The following is a 23,948-nucleotide window of genomic DNA, read 5'->3' as shown; positions in this document are numbered from 1 at the left end:
CCATGAAGAGGTTTAGAAGGACAGAGTAAGGTAGGGAATTGGGTCAGACTGGAGACATAGAGAAAACTGAGCATGAGAATCGAAGTGATGACTAGAGAGATTTAGACTTCTGGTAACTTAGATATATAGGAACATGAGGAACAGAAATCTCTTATAGGAAGATGAGCAGTTAAAGTTTAGTCCAGCTTATTATTTGAAAGGTCTGATACCACTGACCTTTGTTTCCTGCTCCTTAAAATGATGCGGTGATCTTTCATGGGAGAGGAGCAAGAGTAGTGAGATACTGAGGTGTCGTAGCCACTGGACAGGGGAACAATTGACTCAAATGAACTAACTGAAGGAAACACGAGGACTTATTTATAGGGGTAAGTTAATGAGTAAGGGCAGGAGGCCAGAAACTACATAGTGGATGGGAAACTAAAGATCTGAATCCCTTCGAAACGAAAGGAGGCCAGAGGAAAGAAAGCCAGTCTTCTGTCTTCACATGGATCAGAGACCTGTGGGTGACCAGGAGTCCAAAGATCTGTCTTCAAGTGGATTAGAAGTCAAGAGGGCTAGCCAAAGGATCAGGAGGTTTAAGTCTACGGAGAGTTATGTATTCCTATGATAGTGTATGAATATATGCGACATGGAATCACTCTGTTACGGGCAGGTAACATCTAGCCTGAGATTTCTTCAGTTGACAGACCTTATTCATAACCTTTAAGTGATTCAGAATAACAGAGACAAAGATAGGAGACAGGCTTATATGAAACAGGACTTAGAATTATAGAAAATTATTCTTATGGAAATACAGTTTTACTATTTTCTGGGACACATGAAATTAAGAGTATAATGGGCAAGTCAGTTAATTTTAGTTCATGATACCACAGAAACTCATCTGAATAATACCTCCCTGTTTTGAGCTACAGTCAAACAGGTGTTAGATGTATTATCTATTTCGTATCTCACCGTTAACCCTTATAACTCTAATATATTCCAGTGTTCTTTAGCTTATAATTTTTTAATACTCTATCATGAAAAAATGAATTGACACCTTATTCCATTGTTTGTTCACATCAAAGAATACAAAAAAAATTAGCAATTGAGTTGAAGAACTTTGAAAAACTTCTGAGCCTCACCTTCAGCCTCAAGGCCACATTTTTCTCCAAATATGTTGTGGCATGCTGCAGCTATTTACATAAGATATTTTGCTACTTACTCTCAGCATCATGGTCATAGTAAAACTACCATGCACACAGGGAGAGTACATATTAGCAGCATGTTTTAGTGGAAGATTTGTACTTCCTTTCTTGATAAAATATTGCCATTTTTTTCAGCATAATAATTTTATGGAATCCACTGATAATATCACAGTAATGAAACTCAGAAAGCTTTAGCCCTAAGATCAAGAACAAGACCGGGATACCTGCTTTCAACACTGTTATTCAATACTGTACTGGTAGTTCTAGCCAGATGAATGAACAAGGAAAGTTTTTAACAGGTATCCAAATTAAAAAGGAGGAAGTAAAACTATCTCTCTTCACAGATGACATGATCTCATGTATATAGAAAACCCTAAAGAATCTACAAAAAGCTACTAGAGCTAATAAACAAATTCAGCAAGTTGTAGGGTATAAAAATCAACACACAAAAATCAGTGTATTTTTATACACCAGTAATGAACAATCCCAAAAGGAAATTAAGAAAGCAACTTCATGTGCAACAGCATCTAAAGGAATAAAATACCTAGTAATGAATTTAAGGAGATGAAAGACCAAAGATCTAAATAAGTGGAAAAACATCCAATGTTCATTGGTAGGAAGACTTAATATTTTTAAGATGCCAATACTATTGATCTGAGTGTCTGTTCTTGTGCTAGTACTATAGTGTCTTGATGATTACAGCTTTGTAGTATTGCTTGAAGTCTGGGATTGTGATGCCTCCTGCTTTGGTTTTGTTTTTCAAGATTGCTTTGGCTCTTCAGGGTCTTCTCTGGTTCCATACAAATTTTAGGATTATTTGTTCTAGCTCTGTGAAGAATGCTGGTGTTATTTTGATAGGGATTGCATTGAATATGTAGGTTGCTTTGGGTAGTATTGACATTTTAACAATGGAACAGAATAGACAACCTAGAAATGGACCCACAAACGTATGACCAACTCATCTTTGACAAAGCAGGAAAGAATATCCAATGGAATAAAGACAGTCTCTTCAGCAAGTCGTGCCGGGAAAACTGGACAGCGACATGCAGAAGAATCAACCTGGAACACCATACACAAAAATAAACTCAAAATGGATGAAAGACCTCGACGTAAGACAGGAAGCCTTCAAAATCCTTGAGGTGAAAGTAGCCAAAAACCTCTTTGATCTTGGCCGCAGCAACTTCTTATCAACACGTCTCCAGAGGCAAGGGAAACAAAAGCCAAAATGAACTACTGAGACCTCATCAAAATAAAAAGCTTCTGCACAGCGAAGGAAACATTTATCAGCAAAACTAAAAGGCAACCGACAGAATGGGAGAAGATATTTGTAAACGATGTATCAGATAAAGGGTTAGTATCCAAAATCTATAAAGAACTTATCAAACTCAATACCCGAAAGCAAATAATCCAGTGAAGAAATGGGCAAAAGACATGAATAGATACTTCTCCAAAGAAGACATCCGGATGGCCAACCAGCACATGAAAAAATGCTTGACATCACTCATCATTAGGGAAATACAAATCAAAACCACAATGAGATACCACCTTACACCTTTCAGAATGGCTAACATTAGCAACTCAGGCAACAACAGATGTTGGCGAGGATGCGGAGAGAGAGGATCTCTTTTGCACTGCTGGTGGGAATGCAAACTGGTGCATCTACTCTAGACAACAGTATGGAGGTTCCTCAAAAAATTAAAAATTAAAAAATTAAAAACTACCCTATGACCCAGCAATTGGACTACTAGGTATTTATCCAAGGCATACTGGTGTGCTGTTCTGAAGGGACATATGCACCCCAATGCACTATCAACAATAGCCAAAGCATGGAAAGAGCCCAAATGTCCATCGATAGATGAATGGATAAAGAAGTGGTATATATATACAATGGAGTATTACTTGGCAATCAAAAAGAATGAAATCTTGCCATTTGCAACTATGTGGATGGAACTAGAGGGTATTGTGCCAAGCGAAATTAGAGAAAGACAGATAATGATTTCACTCATATGAGGATTTCAAGAGACAAAACAGATGAACATAAGGAAAGGGAAGCAAAAATAATATAAAAACAGGGAGGGGAACAAAACACAAGAGACTCTTAAATATCGAGAACAAACAGAGGGTTATTAGAGGGGTTGTGGGAGGGGGGATGGGCTAAATGGGTAAGGAGCATTAAGGAATCTACTCCTGAAATCATTGTTGCACTATATGCTAACTAATATGGATGTAAATTAAAAACAATAAAATTTAAAAAAATAGCTAACATAAAAAAATAAAAAAGGTATAAAAAAGAAAAAGGTATAAAAAAAGGAAAAAAGGTATCAATTAAAAAAAAGATGCCAATACTACCCAGAGTAATCTACAAATTCAATTAAATCTCTATTAAAATTCTAACAGCCTTTTTTAAACAAATGGAAAACCTAGTCTTCAAATTCATATGGAATTTAAATAGGACTAGAATATATAAAACAATCTTGAAAAAGCATGGGGATTCACTCTTCCCTATTTCAAACATTACTGCAAAGTTACAGTAATCAGAACATTGTGATGCTTACATAGGGATAGACATACAGAACAATGGCATGTAATTGACAGTCCTGAAGTAAACATATATCTGGTGTTTGTAAATCATATAAATGATAAGGCTTTATTATCTAGAATATGTAAACTAAAAGTCTACAACAAAAAGACAAAAACGAAATTAATGGGAAAAGGGGGCGAGTAGGCCTTTCTCCACAGAGAATATACAAATGGTCAATAAGCAATGAAAATATAATCAACATCATTAGTGATTAGGGAAATGCAAATCAATATTACAGTGATAGCTATTTATTTTTAAAAAATAAAACAGTTGTTAGTGAGGAAATGGGGAAACTGGAGTCCTCATACATTGATGCTGGGAATGTAAAATGGTTCAGCCCTGTGAAAAACAGGTTAGCTCCTCCTTAAAAAGCTAGAATAGAATTTCCATACTGCCCAGCAATTCCACTCCTAGATATATATCCAGAAGAGGTGAAAACAGATACCTATGTAGATACTTGTACATTAATGTTAATTGCAGCATTATTCACAATAGCCAAAAGGTGGAAACAACTCAGTGTCCATTGATAGAAGAATGAATGTACATTCACAATGTACAGACACAATGGAAAATTATTTAGCCATAGAAAGGGATGAAGTTCTGATATATACTACAACATAACTGATAAAAGTACTATGCCAAGTGAAATAAGCCAGCTACAAAAGGGCAAATACTGTATGATTCTACTTACATGAAATATTTAGAATTGGCAAATTAATAAAAACATAAAGTAGATTAGAGGTTACTAAAGGGATGTGGGGAAGAAGAATTGGGGATTTATTTCTTAAGAGTTACACACTTTCTCTTTGAGATGATAAGAAAATTTGGAAATAGTGGTGATATTTGTACAAGCTTCTGACTATAATTAATGCCAATGAATTGTGCAATTAAAAGTGGTTTAAATGGGGGGGGGGGGTACCTGGGTGGTTCCAACTTCAGCTCAGGTCATGATCTCGTGGTTCTTGAGTTCAAGCCCCATGTTGGGCTCTGGGCTGACAGCTCAGAGCCTAGAGCAGCTTCAGATTCTGTGTCTTTCTCTCTCTCTGCCCCTAGCCTGCTCCCTGCTCGCACTCTGTGTGTGTGTGTCTCTCTCAAAAATAAATATCAAAAGTGGCTTAATGGCAATTTTATGTTATATGTAATTTACCACAATTATAAAATATTTTGCCATTTTATATCAGCACAATTTAAAACTGTGCCCTAAATTAATAACTTTTTATTAAAATAATTCTCTGTATTAAAGGATTACATGTACCCTTGAAATTTATGGGTCACAATTCTTCATGCTTCCTGTATATTCATTTGATATAGTGTATGTGATCAACAGTAGGACATTTGTTATCATTCACTAACTTGAGTAATTCACTCTTAAAACCTATGCAAATGTGGGTCTTGTCTTTGTATTTGATTTATAAGCTGGCTCCTAATAAAGATGGAGTCATTTTCAAAATAACTATTTTTCAAGCAAATGTGGAATAAAGTCACTGCTTAGACTTGGGTAAAACATTAATCTATATTGGATCTCAAAGTGATAATTTCTATGTTAGGAACAGGACTATCACTAGGGATGTTCATCTTTTTACTCTCAGCTTACATCAGTCCTCAGATTTTTTTACAGTGCTTCATGTCCAGTGGTATGTTTCTCTCCTTACCTTCAGATGACTTTGATTAGCTATGCATGCTAACCACTGGTCATGCTTCTGAGTTTGTGAGCTTAATTTGATAGCACGTGTTTGTTGCAAGCTGTTTTCCAGCTTCCAAGCATGGTCCACAGAATTCTGCAAATTAATCCCTGTTAGTACATAAGGAATAGCTAGGAAAATTAATTCTAAGTGCAGTTTTTCTTCTGGCAGAAATTTAAGAGTACAAATCAATGTCAAAAATGGTGACAGGGTTTGGTAGTGAAAAGAAAATCAGGAAGTCTATTTTATATATACATATAAAAACATAATTAAAACTTCTAATAAAATTTAGTCATGGCAGTTTTATATTCTTATAATCCATGATGGAAGTTAAAAGGTGATAATACTGACCAAACTAGAATTGCCGTGTCTGAATTTAAAATCATAAACCCTATGTATGCTAAGGATGGATGAATAACTAGTCAGTCATAATTATAACTGTTGGTAGAAATTTTTGCATGACCTCAGAATTTAAAAACTGGAAATGAGTTACAATATATATGAGAACAATTGCAATTGTTACTTAGAATTTTCAGGTATGTCTGCTTTCAAACCTCAGGGTTCTTCAGAAGTTAATGTCTCCTATGATCTTGTTGCTGCCTTGTGAGAATAGTTATTGAAAACTAAATGACCATGCCATTTGCATGCTTGGGAAGAGAATGAGTAAATAAGAAGCTGGACATCCACTCTGATTCCCATTCATTCATTCTCTCATCTTAAGTTCTTTGAAGACTCTACACTTTTAGATTTTTCTGAAAAGTAGAGTAATTCTTTGGCTTGACTGAGTATATATCAATGGTGAAGCATGCTCTGTAAACAGATTATCAAGCCTTTGCTACATTGGTTTGGGACTAATGCATGTTATAATGGCCCTTTTCAGATTTTTACAGTTTAGAAGTAGAGACATGATTATGTGGAGAGTTAATTACCTGGAGAAGAAAAGCAATTATTACTTCGTATCATAAGATGTCAATTCCTATGATTTCCTTTTTTAAAAATGCCTCTTCTTGAAATAGTATATTTTTTTCCTTAGAAATTGTAGGGTAGGAGGAAGCATTATCAAATGTGCATAACTGTACAATGGTATAAAAGCTGCAATTACAAATTGGAAAAACTTTTTATGGCAATTTTCCTAAGTGCTTTTGTTGATCTGAAAACTTGTTTTCAAAAATCTGCTAAATAGTCCACACAATTATTAACTATCTCCTATGGTGGTAAGTTCTCTGCAAGAAGGGTCAATCATTTCTTTCATTTTATGCCAGATTTGGAATAAATCTGTGAAGTGATATTAATGGTGTGACTCAGTGTATGTAAAAAATTGTCAGATTTGGGTGAAAATTACTTTTCCAAGCTGAAACATGTGACTTTCTTAAATGGATGTAATTTGGGACCTGGCCTTTCATTATATTTTCAGAAGGTATATGTTATAATGGATATAAGGTGTAACATATAAAGTATATGTTATAATACCGTATTTGGCAAAACCTTACATCTCTGCATTTGTTAGTTGTGTGTCCTTGGGCTAGCTGCTTCAAGATAATATTATCTGCCCTGGTTATTGTGAGCATTAAATGAGTTAGTATATAATATATAATATACAATACACTAATATATTAAATACATGTATTATGACATATATTTTTATATAAATCATAAGATGGTTTATAAATTTACATATAATCAATGTTTAAAGCACTTACCTTCCAGTAATATTCTGAGATACATATTGTAAAATTGCTTGTTAAATTAGCTCTTCCCAATGAGTATAGGGACATGGAAAAGAAAGTAAGCCAAAAGGAAAGGTAATAGAAGGTAATACTCTATTTCTATACCTACGAAACCCTTAAATACTCTCAAGTGGGGCTTTTGCTGATATAATTACAGCAATAAATACGGAATGCATATAAATCAACTATTTATAAAGGCATTAGTAGGAATAGATGTTTCTTATGTAGAGATTATTGTAGAAGATACATATTAAAGAAATGGTAACATCTGTTGAAAGGTAATGTGTTAAAGGCATGTATTTTCAGGTATCTTTCAACAGTTTTAATCTGTTAAATTTATGATTACTATTACTGTTTTTTAATTCTTTAAAATAATTTACATTTTGTTGTCTAACCTAAAATTTATAATACATGTTGTTACTAGTGATAAATATTCTATAGGTTATTTTTAATATCTAATCTAAGGAAACCTAATGAGCTAATGCTCCTGCTTTTTTTCAAACCACAAAAACTTGCAACTAATTAAATTACCATGTATAGACTGAGACTAATGAAATAATCCCTGAAAATTGCTTTATTCATTTAAAAAATTATACTCTCTGTTTTAGTTTTTCATTACTGAAATACAGTTGACATAAAATGCTATATTAGTTTCAGGTGTACAACATAGTGATTCAGCAATTCTATACAATACCTAATGCTCATCACAACAAATGTAGTCAACATGTGTCACCATACAGTGTTAATACAATATCATCGGCTATATTCCCTAGTCTGTACATTTCATCTCTATGACTTATTTAAAAATAAATAACTGGAAGTTTGTACCTTTTAATCCCCTTCACCTATTTTGCCGATCCTTTTACCTCTCTCTCCTCTGGCAACTATCAGTTTGTTTTTTGTATTTAAGTCCGTTTCTGCTTTTTTTTTGTTGTTGTTTATTTGTTTTGTTTTTTAGGATAAATTGACTTACATACCCAAAGAAATCTTGAGATTACCACTTTACTATTGCCCAGAATTATATAGTTGACTCCCAAGTTATTATGGAAACATTAACTATATTTGAAATACACAATAAATTGGGAGATATTTCTTAAAATAGTAGAAATTAAATTTTATAATGAAAGAAATAAACTTTTTTTTAAGGTTTATTTATTTTAGAGAGAGAGAGAGAGAGAGAGACAGAGTGTGAGCAGGGGAGGAGCAGAGAGAGAGGGAGACACAGAATCCGAAGTAGGCTCTAGGCTCTGAGCTGTCAGCACAGAGCCTGACGCGGGGCTAGAACCCACAAACTCTAGGATCATGACCTGTGCCTAAGTCAGACACTTAACCAACTGAGCCACCCAGCCACCCCAAAGGAAATAAACCTTTATTCAGAATATATTCTGTCTAAAATAAGTAATTTCTCAATGATATAAGTAGCTGTTGTCTTACTGTAAAAATTATCTGTATGTTATATTTTGTTTTAAATCTCAATTTTTGCCTATTGCAAGGCTAATTGGCACCTGCATTTTCTTAGTCCTTTTCAAGGCCAAAATCATTGTCAGTAAATTGTCCTAGAATTATTAGTAATCTACTAGATTTTTTATATTAATTTTTCATTTTGAGATGTTTCACTGACATCCAACCAAATTTATTATTTTAGATTGATACTGATATTTTCTAAAGAAGTATATATTTGCATTTTCATTATAAGACACTAGTTATATCCTTAGTAGGAGTATTTTCTTACATCCAAACAAAATGTTCACTAATTTTCATTATAGTTGGCAATTGGAAATAATGTGGATCAAATCATTAGTATGTGCCCATTATTCTAGACTAGACCTATTCTAATGGACATGATAATTTATAATTTACTATATTTTTTAAATATTTTTCTCAAATTATCTAGTTTTATACACATTTACTGATCTTCTAAACCCAAAGAGGGTAACTGCTTTAATGTAGACATTTTATTAATAAAAAGTTCTTAAAATCAATCACATATGTTTTCAATATACAAATGAGAAGATTTAGACTAAGGTTTTCATTTATTCAAAAAAGACTTCTTAAGCATCTACAGTATACCGTGCACTATTCTAGACACTTGAGGATATAGTAGTGACCATGACAGACAAGGTCCCTTTCATACTTTAATTTTTATCTTTGCTCATGTTATTATTGTTTCCAAATTTTCTTCATAGCACAAGTTCATTTTGTATTCTGTATATATATGTTATTTGTTTTATGTATAGTGTCTACATGAACTAGAATATGAACTCCTTGAAAGCAGGAGTATTCGTCTGTCACTCAGCTTCTAGGATAGTACCTCACATTTAGTAGGGAGTTAATAGACTTTTGTCAAATGAATGAATGAACTGAATAAAATAAAGACCCAGGAGTGTGTGATAATCTGAAAGCTAAGTGAAATGTTTTCAGAATGGATTGGTTAACTGCGTCAAATTCTGCTGATGGGTCAAACAACATAAAGACATGAAGATTGGATTTACCCAGGTACAGCTGTGATGAATGGTTTGAATGGAGTGAGGGACAAAAGCCATACTGGAATAGATTCAAGTAAAAAGAAAGTGGTAAAGAAGTAGAAAGGGGATCATTCAAGGAATTTTGAGGGATAAGAAAATTGAGCTATAACTGGAGAGAGGAGTATGAATGAAGTCAAGGAAGCCTTTGAAATGTTTTTCTTTTATTTTGAAAATTCCAAACATACAGAAAAGAATAGTACAGTGAGCCCCCTTACACTCTTCACATATATCAGCAATATAAAAATTTTTGTAGACTTATTTTATTTACTCATTTTGTTACTGTTTAATATTTTGAAGTGAATCCCAATCATTTTATCTGTATATGCTTTGATATGCATCTAAAAAAAAGAAAAAAAGAAAGGAAAAATGGCAGTTTTTTTTACACAACTGGTGTCATAATCATACCTGTTAAAATTAATAGTAATTCCTTGATACTATCTAATACCTAGATCTTATATTGTCACAATTATTTAAAATAAAAGTTGTTTGAATCTAGATTAGTCAAATTCTAATTTACATTTGATCATTATATCTCGTAAGGCACTTTTAGTCTAGAGGGAAGTCCCTCTTTTATTGATGGGGCAAGAACAATTGACCTGTTGAGTGTCCTACATTCATGATTTGTATCTTTGATTCCTCATGGTGTCATTTTTTTTCTGCTTTCAATATTATTTGTAAACTCTAATGTTGTATGTTTGACTGGATTTAGGTTCATCTACTTTGGGAAACGTACTTCATCATTAGTGCCCTGTGTGTCATTGGTATTGCTTCACATCAAGAAGTGCACGGTTCACTTTCACATTCTTTTTGTTTTATTTTTGTTTTTTTGAGAGACAGAGAGCATGAGTGAGCTGGGGAGAGTGGTAGAGGGGCAGAGAGAGAGGAAGGAAGACAGAATCTTAAGCAGGCTCCATGCTCAGTGTGGAGCCTGATGCAGGGCTTGATCCCATGACCCTGGGATCATGACCTGAACAGAAATCAAGACTTGGGTGCTTAGTCAATTAAGCCTCGCTGACACCCCCACTTTCTCATTCTTAGTCATGCTAATGGCTATCAGGGAGGTCAGTTGGTGACTGCCTGAACATTTCCACTGAAAATTACCCATTAACCTTACATCATATGATTTGATGATCTTTGCCTAAATTAGTTACTTTATTTACTTTGTCAAATAATTTTTAGTTCTGTCATAAAGGAGGAGTCTTTAAAAATTGAAGAAATTATAACATGTTTTTCTGCTGATAGAAATGATTTAATAGCAAAGGAAAAATTATGATGTAAGAAAGAACTCTAATACCTGAAGAAATCGTGAACTTGGTAGGTAAGAAGGAAGAGGGCCCACTGCATAAGTGATAGAATGCTGTAGGTAGGACCAGGAACAGTTTAAGTGACTTACTTATTCAAGGTTACAGCACAGAATGAATATATTTTATTAAAATTCTATCAAAATTCTGCTATAGAATCTGTTTGAAAATTGTACCTAATTTTAGAAGCATGCATTTTCAATATATGATATTGTATGTGAAATCAAAACTGAAACCACTTTAAATTTCACTGCCTGTATTTGACATTGATCCTACTTGTTAATTTTCCTAACTTCTCCCTTAAAAGTGCATTTTTAAATTAGTGTGTCTTATACTTCTGTATCTTTACATCATAAGAAATGTGGGCATATACTTTTATGTAATTGTTTTTCAGCTTCTGTTGCTAGTCTATTGCAAAGAGTAGTAAATGCTACTGCTAAACAAATAAAATGATAAATAACTAGCAGTTTAGTTTAGACACTAATGGACCCTGAAAGCCTTTAAAGTGACAAAAACAGCAACTTTAATGATTTATAGGTGCATTTTTGTTACACAGTTTGGTCATATACCTGACAGTTTTCTCTCTTTGTGACTTTTTCCTAAAAATTATAGTTTTGTGTTATCTGAGTAAAAAGGCCATTAGGGTTCAGGAGAAGAATTTGACAGCATGTCTTCTGAGGATTGCAGCAATTCCCATTGGTGGATATACAATCTCCTTTTTTTCCTTCTTTTTTTTTTCTTTTGTAGTACTAATGGTAGTGATATTTAATTCTCAAAGATTATGTACTGCAAATTTGAACCAATGAACTATCTCCAAATTGTCTCCTATATGCTATATGAAATTCAGTTTTAGACAATCGTATTTCTTTATGGCTCAGTGATTTCCATTTACTACCTGATAGTCTGTACACTCTAAAGTGTTGTTACTCTGTTGGGGTTACTGTATTGTCTGACATAATATGTAGTGTATTAAATTAGAATTTTAAAGGCAACATGGATTATATAATGTCTTCAGTTATTTAGTGCCATGTTGTTTTTTAGAATTCCTATTGAGGTTGAGCCTTTCCTATCTGGCATCCCCAAAGGAGCACTCCGTATTTGTCTCCAAAAGCAGGAATATAATCTGATCTATTTTGTTTTGTCTCCCGACTTAGATGAGAACACTTTGCATGAACTACATTGATCAGTTACTATTATCCTTTCTAGTTATTTATTAGACAGTTAATACAACCTTGTCAAGACTTCCCTAGAGTATCCCTGTAAACTAGATCATTTTACCCAAGAACTACCACAGAGATACATCTAGGTTGACAGGATGAGAAAAGCTGATCAGGAGAAAAAAATATTAAGCCTTCAAACTCACATTATGTTTTTCAGATTTTCTTCATCCTTACAAATGAGAGGCACACTTGCTCTCTACTGAAATATTTTGTACAACTTAAGAAACTTAGTTTTTCATAGACTTGAATCTTCATTGTTTAAAATAAGAAGTTGTAATTTAAGTGTATTCTTGTAATATTATTCTTTAAACTCTTGTGATCTGAGTCTTTTTACTAGAAGTGAGAATGATAAGCTTTTACTATTCTTTTAAAAATTCAAAACTACTAGAAACATAGAAAAATGGTTTATGAGGCAGTTAATCCTTAAAGCAACATAATCTCCCTGTGATTTTTTTTTAATGTTTGTAGCTTCACAACTTTGTCCTTCCAAATGTACTTTAAAAATGTTTTATAGAGTGGCTTAGAATTTTTAAACTGTAACACCAAAAAGAAGTGTGTCAGGTACTTGGAAGTTTTCATGTTTATTCAAAACCCAATATTTTAGAAATTTAAAAATAATCATTCTTTTGATATTTTTTGTTAACTGTTTAATAATTGCTTCTGAGAAGTAACTTTATGTGTTGTGTTGGGATGCTGAGAAGATTACAATTTAATACCAAGCTGCTATAATGAGGCTCACTTTTATAGTCTGAAAATGAATTTTTTTGCCTTAAGGTTTATCTGTAAAATATAGAGTTGTAAGATCTATATTGGACCCAACCAAATTTATTCACTAGCAGTGGAAAGAACACTATTAATTATATCTGTATCAATTATTCATCAATTTCAAATTTCATGAACTATTTTAAAATTTTGGTCTTAATTCTGATATTGTCTTATTAAAATTACATAATAATGACAGTGCTGATTCGTTCATCTAATAAATATTTATTTTGCACCTGTTATATACAGGGAGTGTTAAAGGCTGTGGGGAAACTACAGCACAAAACAAAACAAGCTAATCCATTGTCCTCTGAGGGCTTGCATTCTAGTGAAAAAGTTAAAAATTAACAAATGTAAAATATCAGGTAATGTTGATGTTATAATTAAAGGAAGAGCAGGGTAAGTGAATAAAGAATGGTAGAAATGAAGAAATATACCTGCCATGTAAACCTTCCAAGACCTCCTCTCCCCACCAGTTTAAATGCTCTTTGCATTGTAGACCATCTGTTTGTGCCATCCATGTAGATACATCCATTATTTTTCACATCATACCATCGTATAATTGTTGACCTGATGCTAGTTTTTTACCCTTAAGATATCTTCTTCGAAAGCTGGGTCCATAGATCTTCATCTATGTGTTACTAGCATTTACATGAAGTATTTTTATAAACGCTCTGCAAGTATTTTTTTATGTCAATGAAGGAATGATAGGCTCATAATTTCTTAGGATCTCTGGCTCTACTGGAATCCAAAGGCCGTTTTTGAGACTATTAGGAAAGAATGAGTGTAAAAATGATAAAAAGGAGTATATATGTATGTATTCCCTCTGTTTGGTTCAGTTAAACATTTCTTTTTAATTGAGAGTTTTACATTTTACATTATATCATCCTTTTTCATGGCTTTTTAAAAAAAAATACAAAATAAGAAAGTTTTCTGAAAATTAATCTTTCATCCACAGGTACTACTGAACGAGTATGTTTGATCCAGGGAACAGTTGAAGCACTGAATGCAGTTCATGGATTCATTGCAGAAAAAATTCGTGAAATGCCCCAAAATGTGGCCAAGACAGAACCAGTCAGCATTCTACAACCCCAGACCACCGTTAATCCAGATCGCATCAAACAAGTGAGTGTTTAGTTGGGAAATCAAAGAGAAATATCCACAGCATAGTATGAATTCCTTATAAAGGAAGCTTAAAGTCTTAGCAGAGGAAGTTTTGTTTTTTTCCTAAGCATACTTAATACATAACAAAGTTGTCATTTTATTTACTTAAAGACTGTCAGTCAGAGCCTCTTCCATAGATTGACTAGTTGATTTATTGATTGATTGAATAAATCACTTTTTAGTGTTATACTGAGGAGCAATTATATGGCTCATTACTTTTGTGATTACCTTTTAAAAATTTATAGACATAAATTTGTTTAGTTTATAGGGATTAAATCTTTAAAATTATATCACTTTTTAAATAAAGTATAAAAATTGAAGTGAGAGTATATCCTCAAGATTTCAAATACCATATTTTTAGTAATATTTGTAGTTTTTAGTATACTTATAAACTCTTATTTTGTTAACTTGTTATATATAACAGTTTTTATAAACAAATATGTATAAGTAAATTTTTGTACTTAGCAAATAGTCTTTTGTTACAAATCAGTTATTATGTTCTGTATAACATGTAGTCTTTATATATGTCATAAAAGGCCAATGTTTACTTTTAATGTGTGAGATTTTTCTGTAACAAAAATTTTATTTGATAAAAGACAATGTGAGTTTTTAAGGTTGAATAATGGCTGACATGCTGTAGGGGAAAAATGACATTCTTTAATGTTAAAATAGGTGAATCCTTCCCCATAAACTCTTAAATTCTCAAATTTATTTGTTACCTTATGATTATAATTATTGTTTCTGCATTTGCCCCTTTATAATTAGCTGCTTAATTTGTGATCATACAATCAGTAGACTCTGCCTTCAAAGGAAATGTATTAACTTCATTAATTTACAGAATACTTAATTTACAGCATTTTATGTTCATTGTAATAAATTTGAAATGTAGCTCAAAATCTTATTAATTTCATGTTTCTGGATTGAAAAAAATATTATGCCAAACAGTGTTATTGACATATTATAATTTTAACAACGTATAGATAAAAGTAAGGCTGACTAATCATACACAAACATAGGAATTAATAATTAGGTAATATATTTTCAAATTATAGGCTAACATTAAACTTTCTGTTGATTACTGTTCAAATTTTTGCCATGTTTACATCAGATAGCTGCTATTCCATATAAAATTTCATTTTATACTCTGTCACTTTGATTTCTCTACCCTTTTTAAGGAAGTATCTTTTAACGTATGCATGGCAGAATGTAAATATTTTAGAGTTCTACGCATCAGTTGATGTTTTTTTCTTCTTCCCAACCATATATAGTTTAGAAATTTAGCTTATCTATGCCAGGGGAATACAAGGAATATTTTTAAAACTGATACCTTGAAAGAGATACAAGGACTCTGTATCCAGATTCTAAAACTATGAGTTTAGTTAAAGATTCCTGGGTTAAAATCACCTGGGGCTAAGAATTTACAGAATTCCCACTAAAGTGTAGTAGGGTTTATTGACTTTCTGTCTTACTCCAGCCTATTTCTACTCTCTTTTATACTTTCTGTGAGAAAAGTGCAAACATTTATAGATAAGAGTGAGCATCTTGATTTTTTAAAAAATAAAATATACAGTGTAGTTTGAGTAGTATGATATTACTGGCGGTATATTTAGGACAATGATATGAATGAATATTTATTATTTTTATAGTAATAGCTAGTATCAAATAATGGAATATGAATCATTAAAATTGCAATTTTCTCTATGCAATATGAAATTTAAAGGCTCCCGTATATCCAGTACCAGTATGGATTGATGAAAACCAGAATTTGAAAATGTTTGCTTTTTTTATTTACTTGCCTTGGTCAGATAATGTTATTTAAAATCATGATAAGTGTTAAAAACAATAGTGATTGATTGATTTTTGTGTATTTTCATTCATTTGTAAGCCTGGTAGATATTAATGGAATTAAAATTATTGTTGATTTTAATATGTTTATGTAATAAGTGATGTACATGAAATAGAGTATCATTTAAAAAATTAACCAAACAAGTACACTAAATCTATTAGGGCAATATATTTAATCCTTAAACACTTTCTTTGTAAGTGTAAAAATTAAAAAATTTACTTGAAAAATCTGGAGAAACCATCAAACATATATCCAAGATAGTATAGATCAACAGAGTTTTTTATGTTTTAAGTTTTCCTATTTTAGCAACGTAAGATTTTTTTGTTGAGTTATTCGCTAAATAGTAAGTCAAGTATATAAATTTAAACGACCACAGTTTTGTTTCTGAAGAAATTATGCTGGTTATCCATTGTCAAATAATATGTCCAAAATAAATTGCTCTAGAATATATAAAAACATTTCATATATCATATTTCATATGATATTTTTATATGATAGTTTTATATATGCATACATTAATACATAGAATCACAGTAAGATTTCTTTTAAAATGGTGGTCTTTCCTTTGACATTTATCTCTTCTTTGGGCTTTATTCGGTCCTGAAGTTAATTTTTAAAAAAATTTCTTTAAAACGTCTTTTAGAATTTTCTTTTAGTTAAATTGGGCAAAGAATAAAATTAAGAGTTTTAAAAAATGAGAGAGCTAGAAAATACAACTTCTGCACAGAAATGAGTTCATGTTGAATATAAAATTATAGCTTTCTGAATGTTTATTACTACATGACTGTTGTTTTTTATGATTGATAATTTTAAGGTTTGCTTCCTAAAAGAGTATAATTTATATGTAACTTGGATTTAAAAATAGGAAATCACAGTTAGTTCTAAACAAACATTTTAAAAGTTACAATTTCAAACCATATATATGGACTTTTAACAGAATATTGTGTTCTGAATTATGTAATCTAGATATAGTTGGTAACTGAATAAATTGCATGAACCAGAATATTCTGCCCAAATGAAACCTACATTTACTGACTGAATGAATGCTCAGACAAATACAGTTTTGTAAGAAAATAATGCAAACTGGTCTTGCAGGCCTTTGATATAGTGGAATGATGAAATCTAGGATAACAGCCTTACATCCAACTTCAGATATTAAGGTGTTGTTCCCTCTCAAATGTTTGTTGTTGTTGTTTTATTTTAAAAATATTTATTTGCCAATAGAGAGGGACTCCAATACTTTATGTATTCAAATGGTAATAGTAATAATGATTAACGTGTATTGAATAATTAAAATATTGTAACCTCTGTTCTATCACCTTAATTAGGATACTTTTATGAAGCACCTAATAACCACTGTGCTAATTTTACAAGTCAGTATACAAAGAAACAGATACGCAGAAAGAGCCAGTAAACCAAAATTAAACATATATTACAACATAGAACATCCTATTGCTTATTTTCAGGACACGCAAATAGCAGAGACATTCAACGATCTTCAAATAATTTAGACCTTGTTTGCCTAGAAGCTTTGAACTCATTCCTGGAGCATGTCTTTAGTCCAGAGTAGTTGGTACACATTTTTCCATTTCCACCTTTTTTATGTTTTGAGCTTTATATATACCTTTTCCCCTCATAGGATTATTGCAACTTTTCTTCTTTTTAAGCCCCTCAAATCCCTCTCCAAGTATGGTTGCTTATACATAATAAGTCAATATAAGAAACCCTAAAACAAGGTAGAAACCACAAATCAGTAATACAGTTAGCATTTGTTAACTCCTTTTGTCTGTTACAAATTTTCAGCAATTCTTTTCCATTTTGGCTCAAATGTATTTTTAAGAAAAGCTACATTAAGAACAAAGTGGTTATAGGCATTTAGAGAATTTTCTTGTATTTAAAAAAAATCAAGTGAAGATATCAAGAATCTCACTTAGAGTTTTACCTCTATCGTGAAAAATTGGCAAAAATAGCACATAATTGTATTCACTATTCATCCATTTAGTCATGAATTTATTAAATGCCTTCTTACTGAGTTGCAAGATATATTAAATTGTAGCCCTTGCTCTCTAAAACTAGCTTGTGAGAGATCAGAAATGATTAAAATGATTTATAAAAATGTCAAACTGTATATACCAAAATCGCAGCATAAACAGTGTACTATAAAATATATAAAAGTTCAGAGGCGTGTGGAAGAAATATAGGGTGGAATGACATTTGGTCTTATAATACAGGCGAGGATTTGAACCAGACCTTGAAGATTCTATAGGAATTTCCTAATTAGAGGAGAAGAAAGATAAAAAGCTTATTTTAGGCATGTGAAACAATATGGATTTGAGAAGAAAGCTATAATGGTTGAATAGTAAGGTGACTCTCTTGACAGAAATGGAACATTTGTGTTGGAGTTTAGAGGAAATTAATGTTAGGATGAGACCAGATAATGGAGAGCCTTGGATGTCTGGCCGAGGGACATTCTATAGATTTCTTCATAGTATTTCCCAAAGGAACTTTTTTAATTTCTCTGAAAAGTTAGAACAAAAGGAGGCACATCTGCATTTTTTCTCTTCTGTTCTGAAAATCCAGACAGACCCTTAAAAAGGGGTGCCTGTATGTATAACTGTTGGTAGAAGAGAACTATGACAATTAGCTGAGTGATCTACTATGCAGATCTTTAGGTCTGAAGGTTTATAAGAAAGTATTTTTTAAACTTCTTTCATGTAACACTAAAAAATTCAAGGAATGTTAAGCTTTGTCAGGCAAAATAAATAAATAAAGGTTTGGTCGTCAAGAATGAAGGATCAGCAATGTAATAGTGACATATACGGTGTTTACTCTGTTTCTCTGCCAGCCATTGTGTTATGCGCTTTACATGTATTATCATATTTTATCCATCTTCACAAAAACCTATCAGGCAGGTAAGGAGTACAGAATCCATGTTATACTTAAGGAAGCTGATGAGTAAAGAAATTTAATAACTTACCCAAGGAAATGTAATTGATAGTTGATCTTGACACTGAGCTATATGGCCTCCAAATTTGAGTAATGATGATAAAATGAAATTTAGTAGATTTCTCTCTTTGGGGACATTTCATTATCTTGAATAAGTTTATCCAAGAAGAGATCCTCATTTAAAGTAGAATGTCTTGTGTCAGGGTGAAGTTAAGAGACTAGGCAATATTTTAAGAAGATGAACACCTACTCTGGTTTGGTAGTGAAGCTGAGGCAAATGCATGATGTTAAAAGAAATGTCAAAGTAAAATCTGTGAGCCTCTGAGAATGATTTGTTCTAGTTCCAAAATGGTAAGAAAAGAATAAAAAATGATTATATATGGTTTTGAGCCTAGGAGAATAGTGAAGCCTAAAAAGCAATTAATGAATTGTAGGCAACTGTTTGAAATAATATTTTTGTTTGTTGCAGGCAAAATCAATACGTTGTAAGTTGTATGCTTTTCTCTTGAAGTAGTCTTTTATAGAAACACAGGTGAGAATGTAAAACTGAAAATATAGATCATTAATTGCATCATAGGTGATAATTTCACTTACCATCTTTATTGTAGTAGAGAAAAAAAGGAGCAAAAAATGAGATAAAGAAACAAGAGAAAAAGTAAGTCAGAGGCATTGTAACGTAGTAGTTAAGCCCATAGGAGCCGGAGCAGGTGTGCCCAGGTTCAATTCCCGGCTCTTTAATTTACCAGCTATTGTACCTTTGGGTGAGTTGTTTTGCTTCTCTGTACCTCAACTTCTTTACTCATAACATGGGGTTAGTAATAGTAGTCTATTTCACAGGGGTATTGTATTAACTGAGTAGAACTATACCTGGTTCCTAGTAAGTGCTCTATTAATCATAAAGATAAAAGGGAGATCAGTAATATTCCCTACGATAAAATAAGGAGGGAAAGTATAAGGAAAGATTCTCAAAATGATCCAATACCCAGAGAAAAATAAAAAAAAAAAAAGATTTCAATAGGAGATTATTGGAGATTTAAAGGTTAGTTTTAATCACATGGTGAGAACACAATCATTATTTCCTACTAATATTATTTCCTAAAAGTATCGTGGCTGGGTAGGTAAAGAGAAAAAATGGTGTGGAGGTTAGAAATGCTGATTTGAAATTTTGGATATACAAAGGAGTAAAATACAAGTTAGATAAGGGAGACTTACGTAACCCCTCTCTCTACTCAAGAGGCTGATGTTAAAGAAAATAAACAAGAGCTTGAAAAGGCAGAGAAATTGGAGATGAGATTATTGAGGGGATGAGATGACTCAGCAATAGGGGAAAGTTAACATTTAGGGTATTCAGGGGAGGAGGTCTGAGTAGGAGGTCACAATTTTGTCTATAATGAAAAGAAGAGGAAGATGTAAAAAAAAAGGTGGTTTGGAAAATGGAAAAAGTTCAGACATAGTCAATTGTAGTAAATAAGGAGTTCATTCTGGAAAATCATGATTTTTTTCAAATAACAAAGACCATAAGTTGAAAGATAAGTAAAATACATGGTATTGAATGATTGAAGAGAAGGATAATGGTGTGGAATAACAAATTATGAGGAAAATAAGCTATGGAATAGGAATAAATTCTGAAAGACCTGTGTAACTTTGACAATATGAATTTATATTAGAGCTGAGGGGTTCCAGATTGTTCAGACATTGGAAGAAGGGAGGAAAGAAACTTGTCATGATGAAAAGCCAGAGATGACAATTACATATTCACATACTTTATCCATTTTTTATAGAGCACAGTACAGATTTATTTACCAGAACTCGAAACACAGGTGGAAGGTGACTACTTGAGTAATACTACTCAGCTAGTAATAGGTTTTGAATTACAATTGAGACTTCTTGTTCATTGCTGTTCTCAATTTACCTATAACTATCAGAGGTTCTTGACAGTCTGTTACTGTAGATTTGCTTGGAGGTAAGCTGCATATATTACAGAGTTCATTTATAGTAATATTTTCTGATCCAGCAAAACTGTCACTTGTTAACAAGAATGCATTTTACAATTTGTAGTCACTTTTTTAGTTCTTATTCCCAGAAACCTAGTTATATCTACACTTAACTAAATGTCTGTTGTTAAATCATGAATATTTGAAAACTGTTTCAAAGGATCCACTGTTTTGAAATTGTCAAATACTTTAAAATTTTCTGCAATACGTAATTCAGCCTCCAATCTTTAAAGCAGACTTCTTAAATGGCTACTCAATTCATGTAAATAAAAATGTTATATTTTTCCATTTGAAAGATAAAATTGTGCTAAAAAATTACTGTCCCTCACAATCACTATTTGATAAATGTGAAAAAAAAATAGAGAAAGAAGTGTCCTTTGTGTTATTTATAACAAATATTTTAATATACTTTGCTTATATGGATATACAGTTAGTTACATCTTCATGATGTGTGACAGGAATTTTACTAAATGATTTTTAACTCTGAAACCATGAAACTTTAAATCTGTGTAGTAAGTAGGAGTGAACACTGTTTATAAAACAATAGGGAAACAAACATTGTACATTTATGTTGAAATTGAAATATTTCTTATGGATTCTTCGGTTCTATTTTTGTTGAGAAAACTATTAAAGCTGTTTCATTAATCTAATTAATAAACATTTTAAATGAGAAGTATTATTTTAATACATTTATCTGTTTGTTAGAACAATTTTTTTGTAGCTAAAAAATCTACCAAAAATGCAAACTTCCTGGAATCTTTTTATTGTTATAAGTTAAATTTGTAAAGGGAGGAGACTTTTTGTGTTTAAAGTATCTTTATGAATAGTAGCTACAAAACTCATCATGTGTTTATTTCATTATGTGACATTATTTTAGAAATTTAAGTGAAAAAAATCTATTTAGAGATGACTTATTGTGACATTTTGGCAATCTTATCCCTTCAAGCTCAAACTTATATAGTTTTCACCTGTTTATTTAAAATACTAAACTTTAACTTCTTATCAGATGATGATGTTTAATAACCAAACTTTTAATGATTTAAACACATTCATATTTTCCCAAAGTTTAAAGTTACTGTTTTTGTTTCTATGAGAAAGAAATAGCATCAGAATTATTAAGGACAATATTGATGACTATGAATTGTATCAGTTACTAATAATATATGTCTAATATTTCATATATATGCCAAGCAACAAAAAAGGTATTGAATAAGTTGATGGAAGTTAATATTAATTGAAGTGACTACAAATTCTGAGCCACTTGCTATTACTACTTTTTCCACATTGTTCTTTGCAGTGTTTCAGTACCTTATTGAGACTTCATAGCCAGGGTAAGGTGGATGTCATAGTGAACCTCTGGTACTTCAGGTTGATTTTACCCTGATGGAAATAGAAGAACCCAATACATACTTAGTGCTTCTGTATGTTAATGAACTTAAATTCTAACCTGTTTTGACAGAATTGGCCTCTAGATTTATTTCACATCTATTTCATCAGCAACCTCAGAATTAATCTGAGATAAGTACAGAACAGATTTTTAAGTATGTTAATTACTCCCAAGAATTCTCTGTAGTAACACTTGTAACCAGAGATGGGAAAATAAAATTTTCACTGTTTAACATATAGTAGCATCATGTCAATAATATATGTTCCAGGATAGTATTGCATGAAAAGAAAATAGTAGAGCAGTTTTTAATAACTGAAAATGAAAGTCTCTCTGGAGAAATGACAGGAATTTATTACAAGGAACGAAAACAGAAAACAAAGGTTTTGAAGATGTATTTTCTTCTTTTATGAGATTTCATTTCTGAATGTAGTTCCTGTCCCCTTTTTAAATATGATTTAACAAAAAAAACCTTGGTATAACTCAATATTAAGTCTGGTTTTCCTCAAAGTATCTTAGGTTTTAACTTAGAAGAACCAGGAATCACTTGAGGAGTGGACTATTTAAAACATGATTTGATGTTAGAACCAATCTTTACTTTGTTACTGGAGAATAGTAGTTAAGCAGAAGCCTGTGAATTTCCTATTTTTTTCTTTTTATGATCAACTGCTTTGTTCTACCCAAATTAGAACTTTTGAAATCTTAAATGAAGAAATATGATTTTGTTAAGTAATTTTATCTGTTTTTTCTGACACTGCTGAACCTTTAAAGTTATGCTTTTGCTCATATCTGAGTAATTGTGATGCATATGTATTAATATAAAACATAATGTCCACAAAGGATTATGTCTATACTATAAAACTACCCCATTTCACCTATTGGGAAATATTATCTATTGAGGATGCTTCTTAAGCAATGCTGTTCACTAAAAAAGTGAAAATACATTTTTTAAAAAGAAAAAGGCTTGACATCTTACACTTTAAGGTTATTCCATTAGACTTGAAGTTTTTAAAAAATGTTAATGTATTGTTCAACAAGTATTTTATGGTCTCATACTATATATTTTATATATAGTATGTATAAGTGTTTAGGAATGAAGTGAACAATAAATATGATTCCTAATATTTTTGTGCTTATTTTCACCACAGGCTGATGATGCTACAATACATCTATATTAAATTTTTAGTCTTTAACATAAATGATAAAGATATTATAGCAATTTGTTAAAATGCTATTAGTTACTTGTTTATTAATATGAGGTTAATGTTTACATTTTCAGACGGGCTCTAAATTTCTTAAAAATTAATATTTTAGAAGATAATCTGATATTAAGAACTCAGAAGTACAAATTTAGTTGCTTTTAAGTATGGATCCCTAAATTCATATGGAATCAACTTGTTGGTGATGTTCAACATATTAAGTAGGTAGATGCTTTTATGCCAAAGTAAACTTCATTTCACCACTTCTTCCAATCCCCGACTGTATTCATTGATAGGAAAATAACTCTTTCAGTTTTACTCATTGACTTTCTTGAATTTTTGTTTGACATCTCTTTTCCCCCAAGCAAACAAGAGGGAAAGAAAAGAGACTACTATTCATGAATATGGTCAGGATACCTTTAATACTCATGTG

At 31.8% G+C, this 23,948-nt stretch overlaps 1 protein-coding gene across 8 annotated transcripts in view; it reads left to right on the top strand.

Moving 5' to 3' along the window:
• Window positions 1-23,948, top strand: part of NOVA1 (NOVA alternative splicing regulator 1) — a 151,318-nt gene that overhangs the window by 99,500 nt on the left and 27,870 nt on the right. For all 8 annotated transcript variants that reach the window (XM_058738702.1, XM_058738701.1, XM_058738704.1 and 5 more), the window contains one exon: window positions 13,941-14,107. In XM_058738702.1, coding sequence (XP_058594685.1) covers window positions 13,941-14,107 — 167 coding nt within the window. The remainder of the gene's footprint in view (window positions 1-13,940; window positions 14,108-23,948) is intronic.

The sequence above is a fragment of the Neofelis nebulosa genome, chromosome 7 (genome assembly GCF_028018385.1).
Source record: "Neofelis nebulosa isolate mNeoNeb1 chromosome 7, mNeoNeb1.pri, whole genome shotgun sequence".
NCBI classification, from domain to species: Eukaryota; Metazoa; Chordata; class Mammalia; order Carnivora; family Felidae; genus Neofelis; species Neofelis nebulosa.
Note: the sequence above shows the minus strand (reverse complement) of the source record. Positions and strands in the feature narration are given on the sequence as shown.